This window comes from Vigna umbellata, chromosome 4 (assembly GCF_029865625.1).
Source record: "Vigna umbellata cultivar VRB3 chromosome 4, Vumbellata_1.0, whole genome shotgun sequence".
In the NCBI taxonomy this organism is placed as follows: Eukaryota; Viridiplantae; Streptophyta; class Magnoliopsida; order Fabales; family Fabaceae; genus Vigna; species Vigna umbellata.
In genome coordinates, this window is record NC_142168.1 from 40,495,132 (window position 1) to 40,521,591 (window position 26,460).

Below are 26,460 nucleotides of genomic sequence, written 5' to 3' on the forward strand. Positions count from 1 at the left end.
AATTGATGCCTTGTTCAACAATAGAAGTGGGACAACAACAATAGAAGTTTGACTCAAACATGGAAGGTGTGAGACAAACATAGAAAGTATGAGATTAATCTTGGTCATTGATCTAGATCTAGGATATTTAAATTTGAATTTCCCTTTAATTTTGGCCATTGATAAAATCGGCCAAATAGGCTATAATTAGTCACCACCACCCATTGCAAATCTCTTTGATCATATATGAAATGAGAGTTTTGAGAAACTTATGAGAGTGATCCACTTCCTTTGAGTTTTATCTTGATTTCCTAGGAGTCAAGTGATGATTGTCCATGGCATTATCTTGATGAAGATTCAACCTCAAGTGACATGTTTTTCCATCTCCTAAGTCTTCTCCAACTTTGCCTTGTTTTGTTCTTATTCTTATGTTCTTGTCCTATTTTCTTGTTTTTATGTTCTTAATTTCTTATATCACACTTATTTTATATCATATTTGGTCCATATCATGTTTAGTACAATTCTTATACTCTTATCTTGTTCTTAGTTCATCAATGTTGTTATTGTGTTTATTGAATCGTTAATTAAAGCCTTTCATGAATACATTTCATGGCTTTAGGCAAGCCTTTCGTGTATTTTGATCTAGTTTTCTTGCTATTGTATACTTCTACATTATATACTATTTAAGCTTCTAATGGCTACTTGAACTCTATCAATTTATATGCATAACATATAAATTATTTAATTTGCATCTATTTAGTGGTGTCATCTTGCTATTCGTCATCTCCCTAAGCCAGTTCTGGATTTGCCTGATCCACATTACAATTCAGCGTCGATAAATATGATGATAGTAGTCAATTCTAAATAGTGGCAGTGGCCAACACCAAATACTGCTATAGTAGGATAGCAGTTAGGTATGGTCGGTATGCCTATTCTGACCAATCAGAATACCAAAATAAACTAAAACTTAGAAGTGCAAAAATCAATGAGATGGAAGACCCGTTTTAAAGAGTAAAAATATAACCTAGCAGAGACCAAACAGAAGATGTATGGGTCACAAACTCAGATCGTTGAAATGAGTGACAGGTTCACCAGAAATGGCCAGAGGTAAGGGATGGCCGAAAAATGTCACCATTAGCCAGAAAATGAGAACACTTGAAATGCTGGCAAACATGCCAGAGGGTGGCTATGTCAGACGAAAAACAGAGGTTGCTCGAAAAACAGAGGTTGCTCTCATCTCAATGTGCACAAGTGACTGAGAATAGGGTTTTGGTTTTGGTTCTTATTCCAAGGAGGAAGTAAAAATCTAAAATTTTCCTCTCTAAAGCAGCACTGAATCATGCTATTTTACAGTTCAAAAATGTATTTGTTGACCCACTCCAAGAGCATCTTCCCCAGCTACAGTTTTCCATTGTTTAGCCATAACGCTGTTCAATTTCTGTAGGGTACTCTGGCTGCTCGAAGACAACTCTGAGATAGCACCTCTATTTGGCACTATTATTTACAACTACGACTGACTAAAGTATGACAATAATCACTAACAGCTGTCTGCTGCAGAAACCATAATAGCCAAATTCATGGCCTGGCGTGTTTTCCATGCCAGACAGAGACATCCAATTAACATGTACATCCAAGAGAACTAAGAAGGCACAATAACAAGAAGGCTAAATTCCAGAAGATCCTTCATTACACAAAATGAAAATAATAAAGGGATATATATGTGTTTGTGTGTGTATGTGCATATGTCTGTGAATACAAATCATGTTAGCTTACAAAAAATTTAGAATAACAGTCAACCTCGGAATAGAAGTACAACTTTTTATCCTTTTCCTTAGAAAAGCAAATCTTTGGAGAAAGGATCACTACAAGGCAAACTAAAGTGTAGATATCCAGAAAACCAACACTTTATATATACATCATGATGCTGAACACAGTAGCAGACATTCCAAAATTATAACATAAGTTCTTTTGAAGGAAACGCTAAACCCACAACATGATCCTTCCCATGGTACACTTTAACCTTTTTAATATAAACTGAGTATTAATAGGCACTCGTTTCAGGTATATCAAGGGCATGCAATATGGTATGAAACTTATTCCAAAATCACCACAACAGACTACTTACAAAAGATTTGTTCTCATCATCAGTTTGATGTGAGACAAAGCAAACTGCTATTTACACAAGACCGGGTGTATAACCTGAAGCAACAACATGTCAAAATTGTATCCCTGCCGTTGCAAGCTCCAACAGATCATGAGCAGCCCTGTGAACCTTCCTCTGCTCATAGTCCGGATCATCTGTGGGCAGCTCAAACCGACAAACTGGGCATGTGTTGCGAATTTCCAACCATGGCAAAATGCAATCGCCATGGTAACAGTGGGAGCAAGGCAACCTCCTGACCTTCTCCTCCAACAAAATCTCATCCTTGCAAATGGCGCACGCCAAGTTCTTCCCCTGCAACAGCTCCTCCTTCGACAACTCCACCAATGGAAGACTCTCCACAACACTCTTCGCGGCGGGAGGACTTCCCTTCAAGGCACTCTCATTCTCAAGAAACTGCCCGAATAGAACATCATACTCCGCCGCATACACATAACCATCTCGAATTGTCAGCAAATCAGCAGCACCAGCTACGCCCTCATGCTCCAAACCATCACCATTGTTAACATTCCTCTCCGAATTGTTAACCGCTAAGAGAATCTCCCACTCAAGGTACCTCAGCGCCTCTTCACCTCCATCCTCCTCCTCCTCTTCCTCTTCCTCGTCGGCATTAGTAAACCCCACCGAATCACCATCTCCATCATCTTCAACTTCAACCTCATCAGCCACCAAACCCGAATCCTCCCTATCATTCACCCTCTGCTCAACTTCCTCCCATTCAAAACCATCATTCAGTGTCCTCTGATCATCCAAACAGAGACTATCCCAACAAAACCGAACATCGAAATCGTCAAACCCACCACCCTCATCACGAACCCCACCCTCCCCGCCACTCGAATCATCCGAATCCGACCCGAACGCTACAACCCTAAGCCCTCCCGAACCATCCCCCAACGCGAAATTGAAAACTCTATCGCCATTATTATCATCGTTATCCCGCGTTTGGGAATCAATGTCAACGCCAAACCCTAACCCTAACCCTAGCACGTGTTCAGTGCGATGGACGTCGCAGACGGCGCCGGAGAAAGGGTTAATATCAGTGTCGTCGCAGGAACAGAGGCGTGACCGAGTCTCGAAGAGATCGGTGACGAAGCAACTCACTGAGTCGGAATCGGAATCGGAGTGAGTGGAGAGGTGCGCGGAGGGATTGGAAGAAAGATGTTGGTGATGGTGATCATGACTAGACATGTTATGATATGTTACAAAAACGAATTCAATTCGATTCTATGAATCTCTTTCGTTTTGTTCTGTGTAGTGTTGTGTTGTGTTTGAAATACACGACAAAGATTTTGAGGTTTGTAAAAAATTGTGCTTCTTGTTTGTGGTATGTTGCGTGTGATTTTTAACGTTGTTGTTGTTCTTTTGTGACGGAAACTTTCTAGAGTTATAACAGAGCAACGACTGAGTACGAAGATGAGAAAACGTAGAATTCTTTTTTACTCTGGATGTAGAATATTTTTTTTAAGATAAAATTAATGAATATTGTTAGATATGAATTAAAGTTCATTTAATTGTAAATTTGCATTAACGAGGACCAATTTTTTTTAATACAAAGATAAATAACTTATTAGAACAGTTATTCATTGTTTAAGAATAAGAGGTAATGATCACGAGAAAATTATTACTGAAAAAGAAAAAATAAAATAAAATATATATATATATATATATATATATATATATATGATAAATTAACTCAATTAAGATGAGTGTTGTAGAAAAATTCAACCTCTATGATTTTGGTTACTGACATAAAAATAAAATATAAATTATGTTGTGTTTGGTTGTAAGATATAAGTGTTTGTTTAATAATAGATTAAGATAATCTCAAATAATATAATATTAGGTTTAATATCGGATTATATTATTAGTTATTTTTGTTTAAAATAGTCTTTTTATTTATTTTTGAGTTGTTTAAAATATTTTTTTTTTGTAGAAATATTATAATTTGGTTTGTTTCTAATAAAGTTTAAAACGTTAACTGTATAATAATCTCAATTAGTATTGAATGAGTTATAAATTTTTAAAATACATGACATTAGAGGTTGGAGTTACTTTTAACTAGTGTTAAAATGTTAATTTTTAATTATTTATAAATCTTAATTGGGTGCATTATAATTAAGTTCTAATTAATTTTTCTTAAATATATGGTTTTCTTTCAAGAATTTTGATCATTTTTTTTCCACCTTTGGATTCTTTTCTAGTACATTTCAAACTAGCCAAAATAAACAAAAATCCAATTGGCAAACAAAAAACCCCAAAGGGGAAGACAAAAACCTGAAACACCCCTCCCCTTATAAAGTGTTGTGGAGTCCAATGAAACCTTAGCTCAACCTATGCCTATTTAGGTAATATTCACATGTTATAACTAAATTTCAATTGTTTGGTAAGTTAGTTATTATTTGTCATTTTGTTACTATTTATTATATTGTTATTATAATTTGAAGGTAAGTATTATTCTAATAGGAACATAGGTCCACAATCCATGTTGATCTTATAAATACAATTAGTATTTTTCAAGGTATACTCATTTCATAATTACTTTCATATATAGATCATAATTCTTTTACCAACTTAAGAGTCAAAGTTTTTGTTGGTGAATTTTGCCCCTCTCAATAACAAGGAAGCTCTTTCCACACAAAATGAACAATTAAGCCACGGTTTGGATCTCGTCACATGTCTCACAATCCACACTCATGGTGATTCCTTGTAAAACATCAAATAAAAAAATTTTAGAGATAATTCACTTTTAAAAAAAAAGTGTTTTTATAATAAAATATGTTTTTTGATTATAGAACTTTATTTAGAAAAATTGAAATCATAAAAATTTAGAAAAGTAAATTTATTAATTAAAATCATATAATTTCAAATTTCTCATAAAAAAAATAAGAATGTGATATTTTTCATACGATTGCATATTCTCTTTGGTTTAACCTACTTGATATATCATCATTTTGACTTTGGTTGAGATGTAATTGATTTGATAATGATTAATGAATGTTTCTTTTGGATTTAAATTTTCATGAGTATTTATCAATCGTTAACTACAAAATTAGTGTTATTTTTCAACCCACAATAGTTAGGATTTGTTTTACAACATCAATAATGTTTTTCATATGTTAAACAATTGTTTCAATTTAAATCAATGCATATTATTTTCAGTTAATTTCAATGGAGGTTGTTTCTTTTTTATTACTAACGTGAATCAAAATATAGGTTATGATGATTTTTTGACTAATATGGACAAGACTATTTTTCATTTAATATCATTTCAGATTATTTATCAATGTCAATAAAACTATTTTTCATATTTTTAAGTCAACGTTTTTTCATTTGACATAAACTATTTTCTATTTGACATTATTACAATTATTTATCCTTCAATATTAAGTCAAATCTATTTCTCATTTGATTTGATGTAGGCCAAAGTGTTTTCAACTAATGTTAGGGTATACTATTTTTTGATTGATGTCAATCAACATTTTTCAATTAAAATCTATTATGATTAATTTTTATTGTTGATATCTAAAGGGTGAAGTAATAATTGAAATATTTTATTTAAATAAAAAAGTTAAAATTAAAATTAAAAATATTGAGGTACTTTATTCAAACAATTTTAAAAAAAAATTAAAATGAAAATAATTCAAATTCAATATATTTAATTTTTTTTTTTAAATTACAAAAAGATTTCTACTTAAACATTATGTTGAATTTTATGTGATTGTGCAATTTTGGAAAGTTCTAATTATAATATTAGAATTATGTTGATAGGATGAGTTTGTACATTGATAAGGGTATATGATTTATATGATCCTTGGATGTGATGGGTATTTTTGTCTAAATGTAAATTGTGTAATATATTATGATAATATGTTTGAGTATTCAATGATTGGCCAAAGATTAAATTTTTTTAATTAAATTGATATGAAATCTTTCAATTATGTTTAAAAAAAGTATTTCTAGTTAAAAAGAAATTTATGTTAATTTAATTAGAAATCACATTGAATTATGTTTGCTAAAGTGATGAAAAGATTACTTGAGCAAGTTTGAAGTGATGATATTTAATTTTATAACAAGATATTATTGTTTAAGTTTCTATTTAGTTACTTAAGGAATAGAGTTTCACACACTGAAGCCATAATTTATAGTTTAGATCTAAACCAAGAAGAAGTAGAATCAATTCTTCCTTCTTAAAGAATAATGCTCAAGTAAATATATATCACTGAAGTGTTGTTTCACAACTTGAGTGAGAGACTTAGTATGAATATCTAATGCAATGATGGGTCATCCAACAGGAAAATAAAACATCTAATAACAGTAGAAAGTCTAACGTGAAGTCCAAAATCGTATATTGCATAATAATCATCATAAATTAAGTATAAAATAGGGTTAGTTAACAATCCATAAAGGTTTAGTCTTCCATGAAAAACAAGAAAAAGAACTATAAAAAGAGAAAATAGAAAAGTGTAATTTGTGTGTATGGTTGAGTTGTCAATGGTGGTATCAATGTTGTGTAGGGAGGTGTATCCTTTCTCTTAAACTCTTTTTATGTAGCCTTTAGAGAATTATCTTTGCAGCTCTAAATCACTTGATTATGCAAAATCTTCATTATCATGCATGTGTCTTCATCTTTTTGGCATAAGACGTTTTATAAGGAAGATTTTGACATAATATTCAAAACACATTTTCTTATTTGGTTTAATACCCAATTTTGTCCCCAGTTTGGTTCGGAAATCTCAATTTAGTCCTTTTATATAAAAGTAATTGTAATGGATCCTTACTTGTAATTATGTGAGTCAAATTAGTCCCTTCTGTTAAATATAGGCAAACGGAGTTAATGGACTGATGATGTGGCAGTAGTCACTGATTAGGTGTCAACACGTAATTGAGATTGTGCTTACGTGGTGTTAGGGCACCTGATTTTAAAATTGGATTTTAATTAGAAATTGGGGATAAAATAATTTGGGAGTGATTTGTTGCAGATCAGGGCATTTTATTTGAGATTGTGCTCACACACATTGTTTGTATTTTGGTTGCTTCAGTTCAGCAGCTTCACCATGCGGCGTCCTTGGGCGCCAGTGCGAGGAGTCAAAATGCCGGTAGCGAGAAGAAGCACGGTCACGGTCACGGTCACAGACACAATCTGAGTGAGTGCGCTTCGGATCTGAGCGAAGCTTGTTCGACACCGCGAGGTAACAATAGCAACAACACGCACGTGATATCGTTCACGTGATATTGTTCTACATCCTCGGCGAGGGAGGGTTCGACACCGTTTACAAAGGCTACATTGATGAGAACGTCAGAGTGGGACTCAAATCGCTTCCTGTGGCGGTTAAGGTTCTGAACAAGGAAGGATTACAAGGACATCGAGAGTGGCTTATGCGTTTTGCTTTTGCATCTTCTTTTTTACTTACTTGATTAATTTGTTTATTTAATTTTGTGATTTGTGTGTGTGCAGACGGAGGTGAATTTTCTAGGGCAGCTAAGGCATCCTAATCTGGTGAAGTTGATTGAGTACTGTTGTGAAGATGATCATAGGCTGCTTGTGTACGAGTTCATGTTCCGAGGGAGTTTGGAAAATTTGGGTTATGTTTGGATGGATTTCTTAACTAGCATTTCAAAAGAAATAAAATAGAAAGTAAAATGCCCTAATCTCCAACAAATCACCCCAAATCATTTTATCCCCAATTTCTAATTAAAACCCAATTTTAAAATCAGGTGCCCTAATACCACGTAAGCACAATCTCAATTACGTGTTGACACCTAATCAGTGACTACTGCCACATCATCAGTCCATTAACTCCGTTTGCCTATATTTAACGGAAGGGACTAATTTGACTCACATAATTACAAGTAAGGATCTATTACAATTACTTTTATATAGAGGGACTAAATTGAGATTTCCGAACCAAACTGGAGACAAAATTGGGTATTAAACCTTCTTATTTTATGCTTAAGTCAATAAATCAAACAATATTGCATATCACAATTTGAGAATAATCACTTCTTTCCATTATTAGATTACAGTTCCTTTCTTGATCTTTTGATGAAATAATAAATGAGTGTGATGATGAACTCAGTATAACTAAGGGCCAAATGTTCTGGTACTCAGTAGTGTGATGATGCATCTTTTTCTCATGTAGCATTCATTTATGAGCAATAATGTCTGCGAATACGATAGTTATAATGCCTTGAAAAAACACCTTAATTAGTAATTACCCTATAAATTGCTCGTGATCATTTAAATAAATAGTGATGAGATCCAACTTAATTAATCTTGTTACGTCTATCTATCTTAAGAAAACATTATAAATTTCTTCCTAAACACTTACAAACAAAAATTAAACTATCTCTTGTAAGTTAAATTAATAATTTAAATAATTTAAAGAAAGTATGAGCTTTGTACCAATTAATTTATATGTAAGTTAAATGAATAATTTATATGTAAGTTAAATGTTGTTTTATCTTAAAAAAGTAAAAGTTCTTTCAAAATTATTCTTCATTGAATTCAACACTTGCAACAAAGTTTGACTACTCCAATGTGCTTTTGTACTAAGTTACCTCCTATGAATTAATACAACAACAAAAAGGTAAATAAACAGAAACTAAAAAAATTCATGTTAACTATTGATACATAGACACGACAACTTCATGAAGAGGAACCAGTAAAACAAGAATTAACATGAAAAATCAAGAATTCCTGCATCAGTTCTCCTCACACTCCTAACTTTTGGCACTGAATCAGTGGATTTGACTCCATTATAGCAGCTATAGATTTGTTTCTGAAGTCCTGTGACTCCTGCACTCTGGTAAAAGAAGAATTAAAAAGTAGGTAAATAATACGATTTTCTTTTGGTATTTTGGGATATTAATAAGAATTTTCATCAATGCATCCTTTTACTTCTCTGTTTCCTTAAGATTATTATTGTCTTGATTCTAGCATTAAATCTTTTAGTCATCTATACTAAGTAGATAAAGAGGATACCAATTCTGATAACTGCATTTGATATACACATTTTGTTGTACAATCTTATCTTTATTGTTTTGGAAATTAGGTTTACATAACTTATTTCTATTTCTATACTAAATATAACTAATTCCAATAACTGTTTTTTGGTGTACACATTTTACCTTTAATATTTTGACAACTACTTATATGTTATGATGATAATTATTTTCTATTATCTTACATAATCATGAACACAAAGGTGTTGTTGTGTATGGGTTTCCACTAGTATAAGATAGTGTTATTGCTCGAGAAATCAATCTAGTATACTAATAGTGATAAGGCTGAGAAGATCTTCCCAGTATGTCATGTAAGACTAATGCATTGGTGGCACAATTTAATACACTTTGTGTTTGTAAGTATATATTAATAAATTATTTGCTTTTGCTTCTTCAAAAAAATATACATGATAATGTTGTATTCAGTCTTTCATTAGACATAATATTAGTAGTTTAATGGTTATACACGGTATAAAAGCTTTTACATAATCAGTTTTGTATGACGTTAACAAACTTATTATACACGTTTGTGATTTATCATAAATTTGCATGTCTAACAAATCAATAAATAGGAAAATGAAGAAAATTCAAAGTACCAACCTCAGCCAGTGGCTGAAGTCTCACTGGCTTGCTTCTTAAGAAGGATCCTCAACTTTTCTGCTTTAACTTCACTACCAAAATTTTGTTCTCACTTACTAGGGATGATATCTGTAGATAAAACACAATATTTCAGCAGGAAGATGTCTTATGTTTCAGCATATCAAAATCTTATTGTCTGTTGATCTTTTTCTACCTCATCTATCAAGATCATTGATATTTTTACGTGTTCACTGCATCAACTTGGTGTGTTAACATTACAGCTCATTATTCTTAGTGTGAATTTTCAATCCAAATGGCTTACGTCTAAATTAAACATAAATTGGAAGAACCCAGATGCATGTTGCATCACAGTTTATACAAAAAACTCTTAAACAGCAAATGAAAATTTTAAAGGAAAAAAATGCTTAGATAATGATTTTACATAATCTTACAAAATTAACTTGTAAAAATAAGGTTTATAATTAATAATATACTATAATTTGACTATATTTCTAACTAAAGATCTCCAACATAACTACACTTACAAATAGATTTTATGCCTAATTCTACCTTACTAAACAAATTTATAGCATGAAATTTGCTAATATATATATATATATATATATATATATATATATATATATATATTATAATTTGGTCATATATTCGGTTAGTGTATAATTTTCAACACAAACCATGCTTACACACACGTGAACACTTGAATATGGAAGAAGTCAAGTTCATACCAAAGGAAAGGTAAAACATGCATGTTCCCCGCAACATTGATGTAACCATCCTATACCTAGGCATCAATCTGTTTATAGTATTCATTTATATATGTGTCTGTGTACATATACATATAAATGAGATTTTGTGAAATCTTACAGAAATAGGTTGAGTAAAGGTAAAGGGCATGGTATGTAAGATTAATGATTCATTTAAAAATAAAATTTCTCCATTTTTAGATACCTGCAGCTTAAGACGCTCTCTCTCAACAGCCAGTTGTGTAATCAATTTTTTGAATACTTTGGCCTGCTTTCCAATGCCCTTTGCAGTTTCCATTTTCATTTCTTCCTCCCGGTGAAGGGATTCCTCCACGCTTTCCAATCTATTCCGCAGAAAGCTGAGTTCCTCATTCAACTCAGCATTGGATTCGGACAATATGATACAGTTTTCCTCTGCACTGTCAGCCCTAGCCTCAGCTTTCAAAACCTTTGACTTAAGATCCTTTATCACGTTTTCCTTATCTCTAATTGTGGAATGCAACTTACTTTGTTTCTCCTGACTAGCTTTAGCAGATGCTACCGTATTCTGCAATCGTACAGTAGATTCTTTCAATTGCCTCTCTAGCAAATCTGCTCTCACAGATGTACCTCTCAAAAGATCCAACTCCTCGTTAAGTTTTAAATTTGTGTCTGTCAGTATGTTATACTTTGTTTCTGCACTATTAGCCCTACTTTCTGCATTAGATACAGCTTCTTTCAGCTCAACAATGATACTCCTCATGTCTCTTGCTTCAGAACACACAAGATTGTACTGCTTCTGATATTCATCACTAACGGCCTTTGCATCCAGTAACATAACATCAGATTCTTTTAGCTGCTTTTCAAGTGAAGACACCTTGTCACTTAAAGAGAAGACCTTAGAATTGGCAAGGGTTAGTTTATCTTCAGCATCTTTCAGATTAGCTCGAAGCTCAGATTCACGATGACTAAGACGTTTCAAACTGAACTGAGAAATGTGGAGTCTACCTAAAAGGCCTTTTGAAATTCCCAACAGAACCTCACTTGCATTGTCTGCCTCAAGCCATCTTTCCCAAATATCACTTGCTTCTTCTTCCATGTTAACAAGCTTTTGTTCTGTAAAGAACATCCTTTGTTTTAGAGTTTCTTCAACTTCTCTTGAATCAAGTAAATCCTTCTCAAGATCCAGTTCTTTTGCCCATGACTTCTCTAGCATTCTAAGAATACTTCTTTGTTGCTCAACTGTTTGCAGTTTTATCTCTGTTTTTCCATTCAAAGATTTATCATCCTCTCTTATGATTTCGCCTGCATCACAATTATCTTTTGTCATAAAAAATTCTCCGTTACATCAATAAAGAAGCAGAAAGTTTGAGCCTGTCAGTTCAATGTTATCCATAGTTATTTATTTCTCCCTTCCTCTTTTATTTTGTATCATTTTGTGATATAAGTAACCAAAAAGAGAAGTATTGTCTGCTCTCACTCAATCATAAAAAACCCAGCATGGTGGAAGAGAAAGCCCAGGAAACAGGACAAGCATAAAAAAATTACCTTTTTCCAACAATTCAATCAAAACATTATAAATATGTTTTTGGTTCAGATAATAACAAAGTTTAAGTTTTATAGAAAAATCATAAATAATACGCTACTCACAGTGTAAAAATATTTTGACTTGTCATCAAACCACACCATCATGTATGGTAAATTTATGAACTTCCTTAACAATTACCTTAACAGTCATACCAAGAATAATTTTTCATTGGTTGATGGTGTAAAATCTTTTAGTGCATGTTAGTTAAGCTCAAATTTTACAAGTATATATCCTAACATTAAACAAAATCAAGTGATTTAGTCCACACTACACGTATTTATTACCAAGTGAAGAATTAAAACCACATCATTTTGTTAAACACAGGAACTGAACATAAAAAAAGTTTTGTAATAACTAAAAAAAATGTGATACTTTCATGATCAAAATCACATATTGTCCAAGCAAAAAAATATGTAAGAAAATGAACAATATGAGATCTCCTACATACCAATTTCTGCCTTCTTAAAAGTGGCCAAAGTCCTCTGGAAATCAGCTGACTTTATCTCGATGTCATTCAACTCCTCTTCAGACTGATTCAATCGTTGTTCATAATCAACCAACTTATCTTGCATTACAACAAAAGCCTCGCCGAAATGAGTGTCAGAAAGCAGCCACTCGCTAGCCTCACCAACCCACTCTTGAAGGGTGTTGAAGACTTCCCTCAACTCTGTCGCCTCTGAATTCAACAGCACGGACAACAGATCAAACTGCAAACCCTTCTCCAAGCAACCAATGTGATCCTTCTCCTTTTCCAAAACCGAGGCGTCAAATTTACACTCCATGATTTCCACATACATAACAAAATAGGTCAAGTTGGAAACTTTTTCAGCGAAACCAGCCACGCCCAAATCAAGCCTTGTCAGCATTCTGCTGCAAACATCACCCAGATCTCCCATCACACTCCCACTGGTTAGTGAAACAACAACATCTTCAAGAACAACACTGGCATCATTTTTAGCACTTTCAGTGCTCATTGTAGCACCCAACTTGCTCTAAAAATGTGGGAAGGAAGTTAAGTACTTAAAAGGAAAAAGAAAAGTTTAAAATTGCTGCCAGAAAGTTGACTTCACTGAATTTGGGGAAAGGAAATGAAAAATGGAAATTGCAGAATTGAAACAAAGAATTCACGATTTAAAACAATTGTGTGTGAAGGAAGAATCAGAATTTCAGGAATTACAAAATTCCAGAGAGAATAAGAAATTAAATGATACAGTTGATCGGATCGCTAATTTGCAAGTTACACTGGCAGTTACACTTGCTCCGCGCCCCAACTGCAACGCAGCGTTTTTGCGTTAACTGTTACCACTTTCTTTTTCTGGTTACAGCTATTTTTTTTCGACAGTAGGGTTATTTAATTAGTTTAATTTTTATTTACATTGAGTTAGCATAAAGTTTTGGTTTAAACCTGGCTTGATCTCGTTTTTGTATAATAATCTTTGTTGAGTCTTCATTTTTACAACTTTTTTAATTTGGTCATATTAAGTAGAAATTTTATTTAAATTAAAGAATTATGATATAGACAAAATTGAAAGCGTCAAATAAGCTTCCAAAACCCTTCACACGAACACCAATCTTTCCTCTACCTTGAAGCCAAGTCCCACGTCCTCCTTCGACCCTAACCTCTGCAACCTCTCTCGCATTCTCTCCTCCTTCCCATCCCTAATCGATAAACTCTACAACTAGTTTTGTCACAATATAGTTTAATTTTAGTGATGATGTGCTTTTGTCATTATTATAAAAAATTATTAGTGACAATTACATAATATAGTTTAATTTTAGGGATATTAAAAGATATTTTCACAAATATAAATAACGACAAAACTAGTAGTGACAATTTAGTTATTGCCATATTAATAGTAACATATTTATAGATTTTAATGACACATATTTGTTACTCAACCTAATTTTTCTCATAGTGACTTCTGGGATATCAAAGAAGAGCTCAACTTCCAAGCACTTTCAGTACAAACATACAGTAAAAATTTATCATATATCATACATTAAGGAACAAAAAATGAAGATAAGATGACAAAATTTTATTGAATATTGGTGTACAATTGTTTTACATCAACATAGTGAGTATAAATTAAACACATAAGAGAAAGTTTGGTTCATCAGATTGCAGGGAAACTCAATGTTTTGCATTTACTTCTATTGCAGGACTTGTCTTCCTACTTCTCTCCCTAAAGCTTCTGCATGAGGATAAGCTCGGAATGCACCATGGCGAAGACTTAACTGGTTTCTCTCTAATGGAAGCACGATCCTCACTCGTGGTTCTTTCACTACTACAAGTAGAGTTAGCCCCTGAGATAAAAGGAGTGCAATTTGCAGATTTTGCCATAACATGTTGTGTGGTTGGTTTCACTGCTTTGTGTCCATGGCAATCATCAACTTTCTCATCTTTCACACTTTCACGAAACAGTTCCAACAGTTTCTTTTTCTTCTCTGGGGATGTTTCAGCAACAGAAATAGAACCAGGAATTCTACTCCTAGAAGGGGTCCCAAAAGTGTGGTGAACTGGTGTTGTCCCTCTAGATGGTGTGAAGTCTGCATAAAATGAAATAGACTATAGAGCTGAAGGTGGTTGGAGAGAGTAATGAAAATCAAGTGAAAAGAAAAGTTACAAAAAAAAATGGTAAAACAACATATCCAAAATTTGTCATGACCAATGAGTTCTTCCTCCATAAACTGTCCATGACAAGCTAAATGTCATGCTATAAATCATGACAGTGTGCTGTTCACCAGCATATATTATGATGACATTAATTTTGATTCAGTTTTATCAACCATGTATGACTTTTAAAGGAGTTATTGAACACATTACATATAACAGTTAGATATGAAATTGTTTTCACAAGTGTATACACAGAAAATGACCAAGTAAACTAATTCAGCCAGAAAAGGACACCAAAAGAAAGAGAGTTACAGGATATCCTTACCACCATTGACACTATAGAAATCATCTTCACAGTCTGAGTCTAACCAGGGCTTGGAATCAAAAAATGCTTCCTCTTTGCTGCCTGTTCAGGAAAATAATGGCTTGTGAATTGCAAACATAGATATGAAACCTATGAGAAAGTATTTTAACAAATGAAACAAACTCATACTCCCAAACACCTCATTGATTCCTGTACAAGCAAGCACTTGAACCAATCATTTTAGAGCAACATGTCAAGAACAATCACGCACATAGATCCAGATCAACACAAGCAGCAGAGTGTAAAGTTTATCAGAAAAGACAGATTAACAATTCTTGGACACCCAATACTTTTAGTCTTCATCTCTTTTTTACTGTAAGAAAATTAGAGTTACTGTTACCAAAAGTCTGGAAGATTCAAAGACAGTGACCACTCTCACTTGTAATAAGCATCACCATGAAACAATAGCCGGTACAGTTAAAAGTATCAATGTATGAAATTAAATCAACAAGAAGCATCAAATAAAATATCAAGATGTGATAAATTCAACCAGCAGTTTCCCTGGAATAAGCATGGTGCATGAAATTCTAAAACCTGTTTACAAATATACTGTTCTTGTTTTCAAATGATGTTTGTAATGTAAGCTTAATCCTAAGCCCAGATTGAATCTGGCAAGATAAAGTATTGTTTAGCAAAAGGAGAAATCATGTTCAATAGGTAAACTATCACAAAATTCATGTACAGCAAAAATATTGATCACATTTCTCGTGCAGTATAGACATTGAAGGAGAAGAATGAATACTATCCAAGGATGTCTCAATCAAAACAAACAAGAAAACAATGATGATTTATCCCAATTAGATTATGGTGTAAGAACGGCTCATCAAATAAATCAGCATTTTTCTATATTCATTGTAAGACATAAACAATAACGTATACACATTGAATATACAGTATTTCTGGAACATGAAAAAAAAAATCTTCATACTTTTTTAATTGGAACTCTCCAGTCATATTCATATATGCACAATACAAATCATGAAACCAGTGAGAGACATGACAGATGGATGGGGCCATTTATAACACGTGTCTTCCTCCAATTGGAGAATGCAACCGACTAAAGAGGATCCAATAATTTTCCACTTGGGTATCATGACCAAATCATAACTAAGTACAACAGATATTAAATTAAATTTATAAATCAATTGGACCAAAATCACAAACAAAGATGCAAAACAGATCACCAGAAACGAAAGGGCAGAAGAATAAAAGAGAACCGTGCTTCAATAAAATCAAGCATCAACACTGAAAAAGATCATATAACTTTGCCAAAAAAAATTTAAAAGAAGAAAATAGAAACTTTTTTTCAAACATATACTAAGTGATTAATAATCTTAGGATCACACATTCAACGAAATAGCCAGGAACATTCACACATTAATAGCAACAGAAGTCACGAGAAAGTTAAGAAAATCTTCCTCTGCAATTTTGACCACAACATCAAGGTTTTTAAAATCACTGTAGCCACAATTGTGTCACCTTTACGAGCAATCCCCCCACAACATCAAGAATAACGGATTTAAAATTTTGGACACAAAAACAGAGAAAAACAACCAATGAACACAACATCTGCAGAAAAAAAAAAAAAAAAAAAAGAGCTTACCATGGTCCGTGAAGTTGGTCGTTGACCACTTAAAATCCCCATTTTGGGGCTGTCCCTTAATGGGTGATGGAGGAATGACAAGCCTCTGAGATTTGGAACCCAACGAGAGTTTGAGCTTCATGTCTGCGTTAGCCTTTCTGGGGACCGAAGAACACGAACCCATCACTGAAAAGACAAAAACTTTATGATCATCACGGTCACTGGGTGACAGAAAACCAGAGTTAATGCTCTGCACTTGCTTGAGAGATAGAAAGGGAAGAAGTATGTGTAAAGCGTGTGAATATGTGTGGGTTTTTGGTGTTATACTTAAAGGGCAGGGAAAAGTTGTGTTTGTGAGAAAAATGGAAGTTAAAGAGGATTGGCCTTGAAAGTGAAGTTATGTGAACAACATTTTGTTGTATTATGTGATCCTACCAAGAGTGTTATGTTATGGTAAGGGATGTGCATAATGTAACGAGGATGTGGATTTTGAGAGATGGGTCCCATGGGAAAATCAATGGTTTGTTGGAGTTGCAGAAAGATGACTCTCTTATTACAACAATTGATTTTATCTCTCTGACTGACAACCTTTTAGGTTTTTACCTTATTAAGATTAGCAGTTTCTTTTCCTTTTACTAAATAGTTTTAATATTTTTTCCACATTCATCGTATCAGGAGTTATGAATACGATAAACCGTTAAGAGTATAAAAACAAAATTAAGAGTAACTAGTGGAAATGCCTCTGGTATATTTTCTTATGATGACAAAACAAAGTACAAATTTTTAAATAGAAAGAAATATTATTAAATTTATAGAAATGTGTTTATAAAGATTAATTATAAAATAAATAATTGTATTTCAAGTTAAGTCATGTAATTAATTAGGATGATGTTAGCATACTTTATGCAACTAACTAGAATAAGAGATTCAATAAAAATAATAATGAATCAAATTGTCTTAGTAAATATTAGTTGGTAAATATTTCCTATTTAAATATAATTTTATTGGATAGAGTGATTAAAATACAAATTTGTCAAATAGAGGCAGCTATAGGTTTGAATGAACAAACCTTTCTTGGGGCATCCATAGAAACACGTTGACCAAATGACCCAGAATTTCAGCGTTAAAAACGAGTATTTGTTACATTATTTTTTTCACACGCGTTGATCATGCAGAATTAGTGTCCATAACTTATCATAAAAATTTCCCATTCTCTCTCTTCTATAGAAAGTTCATCATTTCGGTTGAATCACATTATATATACGTAATGCCAGCATAATATATTCCCGTCTGAGTTACGCGTAATTTTGTTTTATGCGAACTTTGAAGGATTAAAGATTAATTAACGCTCTAATTTTGTTTAATGAGAATGGGAAAATAATATTTTTTTCTTTATTCTATAGAAATTGGTTTATAGTAACTGAGGGAATGCACATTTAATCCACAACTCATAAATGTTGGCATGTCATCTGTTTGTCACACAGCAATAATACCAATAGGTGGACCACAAAATATCAATATTGCCTTTTTGTGATTAATTTTTGTAAAAAAATAAAATTAAAACACTAAAGAAAAAAAAGCATGTCAAATTGAAGAATTAAACAAATATTTAAGGCCTTTACCTAAGAAAACTTTCTATTATGAAAGGTGGAGGGATAATAGAAAAATTTTGTCAGATAATTATTCATACAAAATATTTGTCGAAAACTTATTTGAAGATTATGTTCTGGATTCTGATTCATAAACTATTTTTCTAATTTTATTGGTTAAGTAACTATTTTTTAAATTAAAAAATTACTTATACTAAAGAATTATTTAAACAATAAATAATTATTTATAATAAAAATGCTTATTTTTATAGTGTGAGTTTCAAAGTAAAAAAATATCTTGATTTTTACACCTGACAAACGATGATAACATCATTTCAACGTAATCATTTACATTAAATTATTTTACAAAACTAAGGACTCTAAATCAACGTTATATCTTTAAGTTGTTAGTAGAGGAATTGAATCCTCGCATCTTCTTTTCACTTTTACCATTAAGTCATTCTTATATGTTTTTTAAATATTCTCTGTGAAGTCACTTGATAAAAATAGTTCATTTTATCATATAATAAATGTTTAGAAATTGTTTTAAATATAAATGTAACGCCGCGATTATTATAAAAATTATTATTATTTGATATAATTTTTTTATAATAAAATTTTCCTTGAGAAAACATTAATAATAACATAACTTTATATCTATATATTTGTCAATATTTTACATATTTGTAATTGTTTATAAAATATTACAAAAGCATATATTTTGCATAATATTAAAAATTATACATGAGAGAAGATTATCTATATATTTTGAATTTTTGTTTTATTTAGAAGATTATCTATATATTTTGAATTATTGTTTTATTTAAGTATTAAGTATTGACTCCTTAGTTATAATAGATATCTCATTGTTTCACTAATGGTCCAAGTCATATAGACTAGATATCAAGTGGTAAGAAGTTGATGGCATACCCTTTAACCATGGCCAAATCACATTCAAGAAAAGTTAGAGTCATCTATGTAAGGTGAAGCAAAATTCTTTCTCTTAGGCTATCATGGAATACATGTAGTAGATTAGGAATATTTAGACCTTGTATTAAAGGTCAAGTAGTGTAGGATTTCTTTTTAGGCCTTGTATTAAGAGTCAAGTAGTGTAGGGTTTATGAATAATCTTGCTTAAGTTGTAAGGAAAACTTAAGATAATCTTGGGTGATTAGTTTTGTAGTCCTAGTTTGAGTGGAGGGTGTCCCACATGAGACATGGTGACCACATGGCAAACTCTTAATCAAGAGTTTTCTTACAAAGGTAGTGGTCATGTGTCATTTTCCTAGTAAGGAACTTTTTCTAAAGTGGTTTTCTATATGAAAAGATCTTAGTGGAAAGTTTTTTTACAAAGAAAGTGGTCGTGTGTCATTTTCCAAGTGGAGAAACTTTTACTAAAATGGTTTTCTACATGATACATTGAGAATGGGGAGTTTTTTATAAAAGTTAGATTGCCACATGTCAAGATCTCCTTCACCAAGATAGGATTTTTGGGTTTGGTGCAAGATAACATTTTAGGGTTTTGGTATACTTTGGAGATACCTTCATCTATAAATAGAGGTGTCTCCCCCCTTGTAAATCGACTTTTGAGATAGTAATGAAATGTTGCCAAAATTGAGTCATTCTTAACTTGTCTCTAAGTCATGACTAGAGCATCCCATAAGATTCCTCTAGCCACTCTTCTCTAGAGTTGGTTCAACCTTTCTAAGAGCACCTTAAGCAATTTCCATTCCACAACTTAAACCTTCAAAAATCGAGAGAAACCACCACCATTTCTATAGCTTCCGTGTCTTTTCTACCACCATAACTTCATCTCCGTGCTTTGGCCGTTTCTATCTTAAGGAGAAGTCTATCATAATATGAGAGAACAGGTAGTTCTTACACATAGTGACATGTGTAGATGTGCAACTTAAGTTGTAATGAACTTATCCTAATCCTTTCTCTTATATTCATTTGTAATTATAATTCTTAGGTATTGAAACAATGTTAGCCTTTAGTAAAACATACGTAAGACATGTCTTCCAGAAATCGTCAGTTAATATTTCGCTTTTTGAATATCATTGATGCATATGTGGCCTATAAGGCTATTGTATGTTGGATTTTGAATGAAACTAAATTTTTGAGACTTATTAATTAAAATTTATGTTTATAACTATTTTCTCTTAAGTTACAAATTTTTTTCAATAGTTTACCCTTGCATGTGATGTTTAATCTACTTACTTTGGCATTGTCAACCCCCACCTCAACGGGGCCAAAGCAAACATGGCAAAACTAAATCTGGTCAACCTCATTGTTAGCACATTACCATCATTCACCTCCTCAGCAATGGTGCAACTACTAGTAATGACGTCTAAGAGCCTTTCTGCTTCTCAAATCGATGTCTCTAAGCCTCCATTCGACATAAAGGCTACATCTTTTTCCTTCACCACCACTCATCCTCTGTCTTGATTAGTCCCTTCAATAATGACACACTCATTATTTAAAATCAAAGAGAGAAAAGAAAGCGAAAAGAATAATCCAAGTATAAACCCTAAATCTTAAGAATGTGTAATGGATGGGAAAAAAATTTGTGAAACCCTAAAAAGAATCCAATTGAGAATTTAAGTGTACCATGATCTCCTAAATACAATGTTGATGAAATCCCAACAACTACACTTTTCCATTTAACTCAACATCATAGGGAATGAGAGCAAATCATGAAGAAATGTAGATGTTAGAATGCTAAAAGGGTTAGATCGCTACTTGATCGATTCCTTTGTAGACTCCAATCTACATCAACAACCATCAAAATCTCAACAAACAATGGATCCTGCAATCGTTGATAATGTTTTCATTGAAGCAATCAAATTAATATTATTAAATTATAGCAATTTTAGTACTGTTAAGATAGTAGTCAAAAGATTAGTAAGGATTAAGTGACCCCAAAGTCATCTCCCAATGAAGGCGAAATTGATTTTTAACAAATTAATTCTTATAGAATCTACATAAAAAAGGTTAGTTAAGTAAAATAAAAATAATAAAATAAGACAAAGATAAATCAAATAAATACATATTAAATAAAAAATAGTAATGAAAGAAAGAAATAAAATTTTCAAAAAAATAAAAAGAGATAAAAACATTAAGAGTAGTAATACGGTGACACGCCTACGTGGCAGTTACACTCATATGACACGGCCGACTTAATATATTTTAATAAAAAATTACATTCTGATTGAGGGTAAAAAGGGGAGAAGGTTTCGTTCTTGTTTCGGCTGTGAATGAAAAAAGTATTACTTTTTATGGTTTGAGAACGTATTTGTAAAACCTAGCTTCTGCAAAACCCTCTCTCCCCACCCGAGCTTACGATCCCTATAAGGATCTCGATGCTCCAATTTGAAACCTTTACCTCCTCCCAACCTCGTCGGAGTTCCTCTTCGTTGAAGAGGCCCGCCGCAAGCGCCGCTCATGGGGCGAGAACCTCACCTTCTACACCGGATGCGGCTACCTGGCCGGAGCCGTTGGCGGTGCGGGCTCAGGACTCGTTGAGGGCGTCAAGGCCTTCGAGTCCGGGGACACAATGAAGCTCCAAATCAACTGCGTCCTGAACGCGGCGGGACACTCGGGTCGGGTCTGGGGAAACCGGGTCGGGATACTAGGGTTACTCTACGCCGAAATCGAGAGCAGAATCGAGGCGGCAAGAGACGCGGACGACGTATGAAATAGCGTTCCAGCGGGGCTCTGCACCAGCGCACTGTACCGGGCGGCGATAGGGGTGAGATCAGCGGCGGTAGCTGGAGTGGTGGGCGGCGCTGTGGTGGGAGTGGCCGTGACGGGGAAGCAAGCGTTGAAACAATAGGTGCCTATATTAAAGAAAGATCACCACCCGGTTAGAGTGCGAAACAGAACCTCTAATATCTTTTAATTATATCAAACTTTGAGGGATAAAGAAATAACATAGATTACAGTGTTAGAAAATGATTGTAATAGTTATGTCAAATACGGTAGTGTTGATGGTAGTGACTGAGCATCTTTTGCAGGTTGCAGAGTATTGCTATCATGCCATGTTTTTTCACTTTTACTATCACTGCGGATTCTAGTGTGTAATTTATTGAGTCACCTTGTGATGAATATAGTTTCTGATGCCACTAAAAAAATTGTGATTCTTTTGCCTCTTTTTATGTGATGGGCTTTGCTGGATATGATTTTGAGTGAATACCAAACCTCATCTTGTGTTTCATTGGTTTGCTGGAAACATTTTGGACCGAAAAATCTCATTTTGAATGTGGTTTTTTGTGTGACTAAGATATCATATCAGAGTTCATTATAGTAAATTTTGTTAAACTTATGTACTGCATAAATATATAGTTTCATCTGTGAGGGATGCGATGGAATTCTTACATAGATTAAAAGTATATTTTATTTTTCAAACCAATTTTATGAGATAAGTTAGACTTTAATTTACTATTATTACCTTATTCGGAAAAGGTTGTTTGTGCCTCATCAGATTTTTGATGAATTTTGGTATCTTTGATGATATATTTTGCATGTTTCATTGTTTCTTACCTTCCTCATCTCTCATTGCAGCCTTGTACTTTGAAGGTATATTAGTAAAGTTGATTATGGCTTGTAATTAGTGATGATGTTTACTCTTTTATGTTTGAATATATGTGCACAAAAGGAGCAGTTTTGAGAGTCAAGAAAGTATTGTGGTTATAATTTATAAATGTGTTTTTGTTGAGAAAATCAATGGTGTTGCTTGGGTTTTTGATAAAATGGATTCCTAAATAAACCTACGGTAGGAGGGGAATTTTATGAAAAGCTTGTGGCAAAGCTATCTATGTTCAGACTTTTTAGATGAAAGTAAAGCAAAGGCATCATGGAGATGGCCTAAGAGGAAAAGCATAATCTTGGATGTGGCAAAGGGGTTGGCCTATTTGCAGTATGGAGTTCAACCTATAATTTTGCATAGGGATATCAAAGCCACCAATTTTGCAGAGGGATATCAAACCTGCAATCAGTACTTGGGGATTTAAGGTTTGAAAAAAAAATTTAACAAATTAATCTATGTAAAACACTGTGTTGTTTGCTATATTAAAATAAAATTCTGCAGAAAAATGGTTTTTGTTTTAGAATAAAATTCTGCAGAAAATGGTGTTGTTTTGACGTAAAAATGCTGCAGAAAATTGTTGTTGTTTTATACTACAATTTTGCAGAAACCTTTGCTGTAAAACCTCCATAAAAACTTTGTTATTTGCTGCCAAAAAGTCTGTCTATTAACTATTATAAATGCTGTAAATTCCTTGCTGTTTTTACACCATAAAAGTCTTTCTATTGGGTTAAAAATCCTGTATAAAACATTGTTGTTTGTTGTTGTTTTGGTTGTTGTTACTATCGTAAAATCCTTGCTTTTTTAGTATAAAAGTGCTATAGAAAAAAAATTTCTTCCTGTTTTGGTTAAGAAACGTGCATAAAAAACTCATTGTAATTGCTGTAAAATCACATGTACATAAGTTTAGCATTGACCATGGTTGTTGGATTAACGTGCATGAAATGTGATGTTAATAGATGTGGTGGTTTAAATAGGTGATTTATATATATGAGATTGGCTGTTCGAAAACTGAGTTCATTTGAGCAAATAAACAATTCTTGTTGTTAATCTTAGATGATGGATTGCTAGAAATTAAAGGTTATCATGTGAGAATGGATCATGATGATATTATACGCTATGCTAGTATGGTTTTACAAAGTTATATGGTATAATTGTGATGTTTTATGTTGATTAGTGTATAATAGAATTAGTGACAAACTTTAAATGTTATGCTAAAATAGTCAAAGTGATATTATTGTTTAAAATATTAATTGATTTACTAATTTTATAGATGCAATTTTTATATGTTTAAAATATTATTGGGTTGTGTGATATAAGTGATGTTTCTAATATTTCTTTAATGTGTAGGTATGATTGTGGTATGTTGGTGATTAAATATATGGAGTTATGGGACGACATACCTAAATTTGATGGGAATGAAATGTCTGATTACACAACGGTTTGTATTATTTATGTATATCTTTATTTAATATAATTTATGATAAGAGATTTATAATTGGAATATTTGACAAGAGTAATGTTACTGCAGAAAAATTATTTGCTGTTTGGGTTAAAAATGTTGCAGGAATTCTCTATTGTTTGAATTAAAATGCTGCAGACATATTTTATTGTATTAATTTGATAAATCTTCTTTAATATATAATTGTATGGTGTGGGTGCAGAGCATGTATATATATGTATGAACCTGTTTTGGTTTTCGGTTTGAGTGAATCAATATTTTATTGGGTTATGGACGGTTGTTTTGTAGTTATAGTTAATTGGGTATGCATTTAAGAATTGAATTAAAATGTATTTGAAATGTTGCTGGTTGGGTATGTTGGATGGATGACTGACAAATTTTAATGTTACATGTTTTAGCTTGATAAAACTATGATCATTGTCCTGTAAAACTTAAAATGCATACTCCATATCTGTCCACAACCACTGAAGTTCTATTAAATAGGTGAGTGATTACAAGTTTTATTTGCAAAAGAATATATTTTTGTGTTGCCCAGGAGGTTGTTGAAGTTATTTAATGTTTGGATTTATATTTGTCATCTTACTTGAATTTGACTTCTTCTTCCGATTGAATTATTTAACTTTATACCCATTTTAATTTCATGAGATAGCATAATGGTTTGTAATGTTAACTGTGAAGTAATTGTTTCCAGAATGGTCATTTAAAATAAAAATTCAAAATTAACGGTGCAGTAAGTGGTTATTTGGTCATTCGTATGTGGTTAGTTCTTATACTGGTTATGAGCATCTAAAAAAAATGATTAAGTTGATTATCGAGCATGATATTAATTAGCCCAATAAGTAGTAATTATTCTTCTATTGAATTGTTTTAGGAGAAGTACAGACAGTGACCATATAAATACATATTTGGATAATATTGAATTTCATGAATAACTTTTACAGGTGCAGTAAGTGGTTATTTGGTCATTTGTATGTGGTTAGTTCTTATACTGGTTATGAGCATCTAAAAAAAATGATTAAGTTGATTATCGAGCATGATATTAATTAGGCCAATAAGTAGTAATTATTCTTCTATTGAATTGTTTTAGGAGAAGTACGGACAATGACCATATAAATACATATTTGGATAATATTGTACAATAAGTAGTAATTATAATTCAATATTGCTGCTGTATTGGTTAAGACCGTGTTAGTGTGTAATAACTTTCATTTTTGTGGTGGGTACTATTGGTTGTAAACATAATATAATGTGAATGCAATCTCTAAAGTCACACCTTGCACTTTTATTTTCACTTTTCAATCAACTCTCTTCTCAGTCTCTCTGAGTAAAAGGTATATGTATATGTTTATTTCAATATAATTTATGATAAAAGGTTTTTAAGTGTAATATTTAACAAGAGTATTGTTATTGCAGGAACAATTACAAGTTGTGCAACAACAGATGGTTTGTCAGTGGGTATTACACGAAGATAATGCTTATCGCAGTATGGTATTGAAGAAATGTGGGATGCTTTAGACATTGATTAATTCATGAAGTGGGACAACATGACCAAGTTGAATACATTGAAGTATGGGAACAGATATTGAACATAATGTACATATTTTAGGTTGTTTAGTTTCTGTAATGAAGAATATGTTGTAATGTTTAATGTTTATGAATTTTACGATTGATTATAAAATGCTTTATGGATGAAAATTTAAGTTTGGTTATTCATAAAAGTTTGGATGACAATCATATTGATGAAATCTGTCCTAAGAAATGTGATGATTGATATTAAATTAAACCACTTTTATTGTTGTACATAACCTCTTTCAAAAATAACCACATAGAACTTAGTAGATAACCATTTACTGCACCAAAGAAATGTGGTCATTCAGATTTAATAAACCCCTTTTATTCTTGTACAAAACACTTTTCAGAAATAGCCACATAAAACATAGTAGATAACCACTTACAACACTAAAGAAATGTGGTCATTGAGATTGAATTAAACCACTTTTATGACTGCACAAAACACCTTTGAGAAATAACCACATAGGACTTATAGATAACCTCTTACTGCACCAAAAAAATGTGGTCATTGAGATTGAATTAAACCACTTTTGTCGTTGTACAAAACACCTTTGAGAAATAACCACATAGGACTTAGTAGATAACCTCTTACTGCACCAAAAAAATGTGGTCATTAAGATGTAATAAACCACTTTTATTC

The 26,460-nt window shown here is 32.5% G+C and overlaps 3 protein-coding genes and 1 pseudogene across 4 annotated transcripts; 1 reads left to right on the forward strand and 3 right to left on the reverse strand.

Annotated features, from left to right (window-relative positions):
• Positions 1-1,867: 1,867 nt before the first annotated feature.
• Positions 1,868-3,477, reverse strand: LOC148200178 (uncharacterized). Its single transcript, XM_088114727.1, has one exon. It carries the CDS (start codon positions 3,326-3,328, stop codon positions 2,195-2,197), a length of 1,134 nt encoding a protein of 377 aa, XP_087970853.1. The 5' UTR covers positions 3,329-3,477; the 3' UTR covers positions 1,868-2,194.
• A 5,141-nt stretch (positions 3,478-8,618) lies between these two features.
• LOC124823585 (WPP domain-interacting tail-anchored protein 1-like) lies at positions 8,619-13,355 on the reverse strand. Its single transcript, XM_088111842.1, has 4 exons — positions 12,501-13,355; positions 10,691-11,769; positions 9,743-9,850; positions 8,619-8,943 (listed from the first exon to the last, which is right to left on the reverse strand). The coding sequence occupies exons 1-3, from the start codon at positions 13,024-13,026 to the stop codon at positions 9,791-9,793; spliced, it is 1,665 nt and encodes a 554-aa protein (XP_087967968.1). The 5' UTR covers positions 13,027-13,355; the 3' UTR covers positions 8,619-8,943; positions 9,743-9,790.
• Positions 13,356-14,067: 712 nt separating this feature from the next.
• On the reverse strand, positions 14,068-16,988 carry LOC148200179 (uncharacterized protein At3g27210-like). The gene is made up of 3 exons (XM_088111875.1): positions 16,634-16,988; positions 14,992-15,072; positions 14,068-14,599 (listed from the first exon to the last, which is right to left on the reverse strand). The coding sequence occupies exons 1-3, from the start codon at positions 16,794-16,796 to the stop codon at positions 14,184-14,186; spliced, it is 660 nt and encodes a 219-aa protein (XP_087968001.1). The 5' UTR covers positions 16,797-16,988; the 3' UTR covers positions 14,068-14,183.
• Positions 16,989-19,418: 2,430 nt separating this feature from the next.
• LOC148200180 (mitochondrial import inner membrane translocase subunit TIM23-2-like) lies at positions 19,419-25,763 on the forward strand (annotated as a pseudogene). Its single transcript, XR_015785916.1, has 5 exons — positions 19,419-19,464; positions 21,510-22,066; positions 22,218-22,225; positions 24,137-24,227; positions 25,662-25,763. The product of XR_015785916.1 is annotated as a mitochondrial import inner membrane translocase subunit TIM23-2-like (transcript).
• Positions 25,764-26,460: the final 697 nt, after the last annotated feature.